Source organism: Rhyacophila brunnea, unplaced genomic scaffold (assembly GCF_057557595.1).
Source record: "Rhyacophila brunnea isolate RB1 unplaced genomic scaffold, BYU_Rbru_1.0 scaffold_6, whole genome shotgun sequence".
Lineage (NCBI taxonomy): Eukaryota > Metazoa > Arthropoda > Insecta > Trichoptera > Rhyacophilidae > Rhyacophila > Rhyacophila brunnea.
This window is the reverse complement of record NW_028233276.1, coordinates 26,687,365-26,695,295: the sequence shown is the minus strand read 5'-3', so window position 1 is coordinate 26,695,295 and position 7,931 is coordinate 26,687,365. Positions and strand designations below refer to the sequence as shown.

Here is a 7,931-nt window from a genome sequence, read left to right as displayed (position 1 = left end):
GCTGACACGTCAAAGTGACTATCTACTCCACTTCGCTCTTTTTCGTCTTACTTTCTTTCTTATTCTCATATTATATATAGCGCTGTGGCGTGTCGATCAGAATACAGAAGTCGTACTGTACATGAATGTATGTATACAGAGATATAACGTACCTAATAATATATTATATAATAAAATATACAGACGTTGATAGTAATTTGATGACATCGATCAACCAATATATATTGTAATATAATAATTGGTACATGTTAGAATAATATCGATCTTGTCCTTGGTAATTTTGAAGACTATTACCGCTTCAAAACTTCCGAAACACTATAGTTTATGACGTAGATATAATAGTATTTTTATAATTGACTTGTTATATTATATAGTATATGTCGCTACATTTCAAAATCAGCCATGTCCACCTTTAGGTATTTTTGACTTTTTTGTGAATTGCTGAAGAACTACTGCTTTCTAACATTTCTGCATTATCAAAATGTGGAATTTATTAATTATAAATATTCTATACTCGAAATAATATAAACGCACCTGTACGTGAATAATATTTTCTATCTAAGGTAGAATGAAAGAAATAAGGGCAATTATATAAACTCATTTTAAATGATCATAAACAGTTTTTATACAATGTTTGTATATTTACGCACATACATGTATCTCGGTCTGGATTAGTATATACATGATTCTCAATCAGCGGTTTCCGTTAGAATTTTCACAAGCTTCCGAAAATGGTGGCCGCGCGGCTTAAGCGTTCGACTATAACGCCGTGGGTCCCAGGTTCGAATCCTGGGTCTGGCAAGTACACATATTGTTTTTCAATTTGTGTGTGTCAGGGTATGGACCTAATAGGTTGAGCAAGTGGCTGACATCCATTTCTCGTAAAAAACAAAATCTGTCAATACAAACCTCTATTCTGTGGAGGCCCATATGATCCTATTAGGATCGGACATGGTCAAAAAAAAAAAAGAAAGAAGTATATGAATATACAACAATATTTATATTTAAAAAAAACATTAAGTAAAAAATATATTACATGTCTGTTTGTAATATAATTTGTGCATAAGTCGTTGGAACTATGTTCCATCCAGGTTTCGCATAATTTTACAAAATATTTCAATGCTTCTTTCATTCCAAAAAAATGTTGGTTATCACTGCAGTGAGTGAACGAAACCGGTCCTAATCTTTATTGGCTTGACTAAGCACTACATGCTATTATGATGTTTTATTTTTAGTTATAATAATCAACTAATATTATAGATATTTTTTTACTGAGACAACTGGATTATTAAAGTCTTAAATATTCACCGATTTACTTTCTGTGTTGTAGCTTTTTGTATAATTTTATGGCAGTATAATTCAATATCAATTTCACTTTAAAAATAATGACTTAGATAAGAAGGCTAAACTGCTTATTGCGCGGGAAAAACAGCTACAAGGCGCTAAAATATTATATTCTATCAATGTTGTCGGTAAGTCTACAGCGGGTCCTATGGTTTTCGATATTTTTTTATACTTAGGTACATAAAATAATATCACTGAGAGTGAAATCTGCAACATGTAGCTATATAGATGCATATTATTTTAAGTCACTTCTAGTGACAGGGTGACTAAAAAAATGATGTTTTAAAATTATTGGAAAAAGACCGATATATTCTTCGTAAAAGTTAGAACAGTATATTATATACTTCGACTGCATTATATCAAATACGACAACAGTGTAGCATTTATTAGCCCTATATTTTGCACGTGACAGAGGACGTCGCCATATTTTGTGAATGAAGAATCTTTATGATTTGTATACCGCCAATAAGCCATGTATGGTTTTCCTATCCACGCAAAACTTCACTGCTAGTAGGTGTAAGTAAGTTAAAGTAAGTGGTTTTTTTTTTTTTTTTTTTTTATTTAATAAATGACGAACTTCTTCTTAGGGAATTCAGGAACTGGAGCTGTGGTCCGGAAAATGTCGAGCCCTGAAATATAATGAAAATCGACGTACTAGTGGTCCAAGAAGAAAACTAAGACGTAAAAAATATGTTAATACTACTACTACTTCACCCTGTCACGCCCCAGCGTTGAGGTATAAAGCAAGCACAAGTTCACGCCACTTCCTTCGGTCCATCACCAACTCTCTTCATAGTCTTCATTATGAATAATAAGGTTCTTGTCGATTTACAGGAAGCCAGCGGCAAACAAAATTTGAAAATAGCCGGTATACTGGATTATTTGTTAGGTTAGGTTAGGTTTTCATTCTTGAATTCATGAATTTTGCCAAAATCGGTTATGTAAATTGGCGCGGTTCTCATCTGGGTTCCTGTAAACCGACTTGTACCAATACTAATATTATCTGTTCTATTTATATTTTAACTGAATATACACAATAATAAATTTCGCCATGAAGCATTTTTATATTACAAATCCTAGAGTAAATCTTTCGAGCATATTGTTTTTCTTACCATTATTTCACGTGTTATTATTTTACTGATAACCGAATTCACTGTGAAAAGACTTTTAAATAATTGTGAACAATCCTTCTTAGAAAAAAAAGATATAAATAATATGTAAGTTTTCCACCAATCGACGCAAAACTATAATAGCTATTGTTCACAATACAGTATGAAAGTGAAACAATTATTAAAAAAACTTAAGTAATGGAACTTTATTCTGGGATGGAAATATCGTTCCAAGAAACGTGCGACTTAACTTTCTATATCCATCAAGTATTGTATTGTAAGGCAATAATACGGTCTACTTATTATTATTGTGGGTACTAATGTATTAAGTATATAAACTTTTGAACTTCTTTGAAAACTGTTTGATTCATTAATATAAGTGATTTTAAGTGAAGTCTCGGTACGTAGCGTAGTTATGGTAACCGCCTAATCGTTGGTCGCAAATTCATTCCCGCAGCTTACCTGTAGTTTTACAGGTTATATTGAGTTATGAATGGCTAATAACTATTTTTCATAAATTAGTGAATATAACCTCCACTCTATGGGCGGCTCTCGTGGTGCAGTGCGTAAGGCGCTGGCCTTCCATATGAGAGTTCTGGGTTCGATTCCCGATGAGGACACAATATTTATGTGTTTTTCTCAAAGCCTGAGTGTTTGTGATTGTTCAAAATTACTAATAACCACCTTGTACGAAAAATCAAGGACATGGTTATTAATACATAATTCAAAAAAAAAAACCCTCAACTCTATGTATTTCACCTGTGTATTCTTACCTTCATCCCATACACTTTCTTCTCCCAGTAATAAGGCTTTCATTATGAGGCTGTTTTTACAAACATAATAATTTTCTATACTTACGTATACTAACTACGTGAGTCAGTCATTCATAATTTTTAAGCGTTTGCGTCATAAATTATTTACATTAAATTAGCGACTTTTATTTGCACATTGTGCGCTTTCCAGTCAGAATACTGCATAATTTGATGAGTGAAATGAAGAGACAGAGGTGAGGTAATCAATCCTGGTTGAGGGTCAGGATGAGGGGACCTGTATAATAGAGGTGGACAATAGTTTACTGACTTACTTAAACTAGTGATTACTGGGATGTATGGCGTAGTAGGGGAAGGTACTCATATGCTGAAGGCGAGGGGAGGTTTCGGTTTTACTGGTAAATCAAATGAACGAATTAGCCAGTAGTTTGCATCATGAAAAGTATTATCGCAAAATCTTTTGTTCACTTTTAAGTGATTTATTTAGCATGCTTGGAAAATTGGTGGCATGTAGGATTCCTAACTCATCTGCTCGAAAATTATGTATATGTGAGTATTCAAGTTCTCAAGATATACCCACTGAGTGGCGTTGGTTATATAGTAGGACTGCAACTCCTACAAATACCAGATTTAGGCATATGATAAAAAGCATAGGAATTATGAAGTATTACGGTATGTATGTATAAGCTACGTAGGCAATGGAGAGTTGCAATTTTTTTCAACATTGCTAATCTCTACTACGGTACAGATCTTGAAGAAGGATATATTTATAACGATATTGGTACCTACTTTCGTAATGATTACTTTTTTTTCGTTTATTGTGTTAACTGTCAATACATGGTGGAACTGCATTGTATTATTGATTTAAATTAATAAAACGCATTTTTTTTGTACTTATTCCACTTTTTTATTTAATAAATTTGGTTTCGTCCGCCGAAAGGGAGTTGAAAATGTCCCTTTGAGGCGGACAAAACCGGTCCAAATTTATTAAATAAAAAAGTGGAATAAGTACGAAAAAATGCGTTTTATTAATTTAAATCAATAATACTTATCAATTTATTACACGTTTGCAGTTGAGATCCTTACTTACTTATATACTTCACTCTGTCAAGACTAACCCTCAAAGCATAGGGAAAACACAATGAAACGCCACTTCCCTTACAAATCTATATCACATCAGAGTGAAAGAGTGCCGACTAGAATAATGAAACCAAATTGCAGTGTGCCACAGGGTTGCAGAATGTCATATTCTCAGGTGGCATCCACAGTACATGTTGCAGTCATGTGAAGTAACTCTTCGTGATTACCGATTATATTTGTCACCAAGGACCAGTGGCCAGAATTAAAATGCATTTAAATTTAAAAATAAATACCATTTAAGTTATAAGTTGTGTATCTTGGAATTCGTAAGCAGTGTATTTTTGTACTGATCAGGGCGTTAAAATACACAGTTTCGCCTCTGGCTCTGTCTACCCTTATGAGATGTCAATGCGAAGGACTGACGCGTCCTGTCAAGAACACGATTTGTCGCAATTGTCGACTATTGAAAAATAAATCTGTAATCTACATAATATAATTTTATTCTAAAAATAAAATATTAGTTTTTTATGGTAATTTTTTTATCGTTGAAACAATGTATTATATTTTATTGTTTTGCCTAGTCGGTCTCTTCGTAATTGTACTGGTACAAAATAAAATAAAATATTAAATTAATTAAAAATATTATATATATTTCACGAAAAATTGACTGAGAATCGAAAGTTCATTAAGTACCTACCTTACATTATAAAATATTGGAATATTTCATATCTTATTTTTTGTTTACTTAATAGCTGTTGCATTATTCAGGAATAGATAAAAATCCGTTGATTCATTTAATTACCAGTGAAATCGATTATTCAACATTACAAAGAAGTCACTCCAATCTGTGTTATCGAATGGGGTTTGTTGTGAAACTCAAGTGATATGCACAATTGTTGTTTTTTAATGCCATTGTCGTTATTATTATCTTCAATGTTTCCACTGTAGTAGCAGTTGTTTTTTGAAAAGTTTGTGTAAAATAAATGTATATCTAAAATAAAAACATCACAAATATATGGTAATTGGCGATATTTGGCAAGCAAAAATAATGTATTCTTTAAATAACAATAAAGTTAATAAATTTGAGATGTTTTATTTATTTAAATAAAATAACATCTCTTCTTTTAAAGTTACGCAAGAAAATTGCTTAATTTATTTAATTATTTTTAGGGTGAAATTCGAATTAATGTTTAGTTCGGTTTCTATTTATTATATAGTGTGTTATATTGTAAACAACTTTTTAGTTAATTTATTATGGAGTTTATTTAGGTGAAAGGTTAGGTTATTTTTAATATGAATTAAATAAAAATAAATGTAATAGACCTTTGGGGGTATTGCCTCATATATTATTTTATTAATATTCATAATACAATAAACATTATGTTACATTTTAACAAAGGTATTATAAGTAATAATTATTTATAATACACATAAATAAAAAATATATGCCCAAACATTTCATAATATTTCATTTATTATAAATCACTAAGAAATATTTGAATAAACATTCTGCCAGCCACACCAAAATGTTTTTAGCATTTATTTTTACAGATTTTATGTTGGTATTATCAATATAATTTAATACGACATTTTGGAAAATGTCAGATTGTTATTACTTACTAAGCTGCGGTAAACATTAAAATAATAACTAGGTATATTAATCGACAGAGAATTTATTTTAATGACATCAAGATTCAAACACTTCTCAGATGTAACTTCTAACAAGTAACTAATAATAACATTTCAATATGGATTTTCAATTAATAAAACTACAAGTAAGTAAGTATCAAATATTATAATTAAATTAAATAAATATTCATCACGTCATAAATACCATTTTTTTATTTAAAAGAAATCCATGAGCTATAATTATATTATACTCTTTTTAATTACGATAATATTATGTGTATATTTTAATAAATATAATATATATATCTTATAATTTATACTTTTTCAAAAAAAATACTAAATTAATAGCCAAATAGAAATTAAAAACATGTTTTAATAGTATTAAAACACGATATATGGTTTATTTTAATAAAATATGCGAGAACTTGACACTATCTTTTATAGAATCTGTGTTGGAAAGAAGAAGATATTTTTTGTTATTCGTGTTACAAACAGGTCTGGTAGTGACACGTTATTTTCTGGGTAAAACACTTTTTACAATTAAAAAATAGGTGGGTCTACAAAAAAACCTTTAAAATACTCATTTTCAATGATCATTTCAATAAAAACGACTAGTTTAGGTTAGGCTGAAGGGTACGTAACTGGAAAAAATACAGTTTATTCTATCAAGTCCATCTATTAGGTATATTATATCAAAATTGTTTTGATATGTAAAATTCCCCCCCTCCCAACCAACATCTTACAATGTATAACTTTTCAAAAAATTCATGAATAAATAATTATTTTTGAGTTTATTAAAAAACAATTTCATATCTCAAAGTTCTCACGTCTTAGATTAAAAAAACTTCTTAAAAATATATTCCAGTTATTTAGTGTTAAAAATAATTTTAAGAATATATTTTGCATTAAATATTTTTTATTATTAATGTAAATACAGGTTTTTATAACATAAAAAAGAATCTCTACTATTATAATTCTTATGTTTGATAATAATATGCAAATGTGGCAAAAAGATCTAGAGCAGCTCACGGACTAAACTTATAAATTAAAAAAATAAATATTTCATGGTTTTTGTCGTTAATAAACAATCGATTTTTTATAGTAAGTTTGTTTGTGTTGTCTTTTCAATTTTCCACTGCTGTATGACTCATTCCATCAAGAGTAGTCCCATCTGCATCTGAAACGAAAAATAAAAATACAATTATAACACTTTCCCACAATAGCCGAGCGGTAACATATCAGTTTATAAACTCGTGGGCGTAGGGTTCGAATCCTGGGTCTGGCAGAATCACACGTTTTTTCAATTTGTGTTTAGATCTAGAGTGCGGTCCAAATAGGTTGAGTAAATGGCTTAGGTAAATTTCTTGTCGAACAAAAATCTGTTACGAAACCTCTTCGTGAGGCGGCCAATATCGACAGCAAATTCTACAATAATTATTTGAAAGTATGGTTACATCAATTATTCAGTAGAAATAATGTATTTCAAAGTTTTATTTTTATGTGACAAAATATATTAATTAAATATATTATTATTATATCATAACTGTTAACATATAATATCTCAAATTACTTCATGAAATTTTAATAATAATCTCTCATGTCTACTAATCTAAATTATATTTATTTTCAATGTGTACAATTATTTTAATAAATATTTATTATTAAAAAATATTTTGAATGCTAATATTCCAAAGCATGCAAAAAATATATACTTTTAAAATATCGTTAACGACATGCCATATGACTACCACCATTATTTTATGGATTATATGTGCGTGTACATACAAACTGTACACACTAGGTACCAGTTTTTTTTAAAGCGTTACATACATTTTCATCATTAAGTATAGTAAATAAGTCTTTTTACAGTAGGTATATTGTATATGCTGTTATCAATTTTATTACGGACTGTATCTTTTGTAGGATAATATAATAATGCTGGACAGATTTATTAATTCCAGTATTTTGGCATTTCTATAATAATTGATCTCGATTCCAG

At 29.7% G+C, this 7,931-nt stretch overlaps 1 protein-coding gene across 2 annotated transcripts in view; it reads right to left on the bottom strand.

The window, feature by feature from the left end:
- Window positions 1-6,907: 6,907 nt before the first annotated feature.
- The window catches only part of Tk (Tachykinin), a 138,095-nt gene continuing 137,071 nt past the window's right edge, over window positions 6,908-7,931 (bottom strand). For both annotated transcript variants that reach the window (XM_085957252.1, XM_085957253.1), the window contains exon 3: window positions 6,908-7,109. In XM_085957252.1, coding sequence (XP_085813378.1) covers window positions 7,057-7,109 — 53 coding nt within the window. In that variant the 3' untranslated portion in view covers window positions 6,908-7,056. The remainder of the gene's footprint in view (window positions 7,110-7,931) is intronic.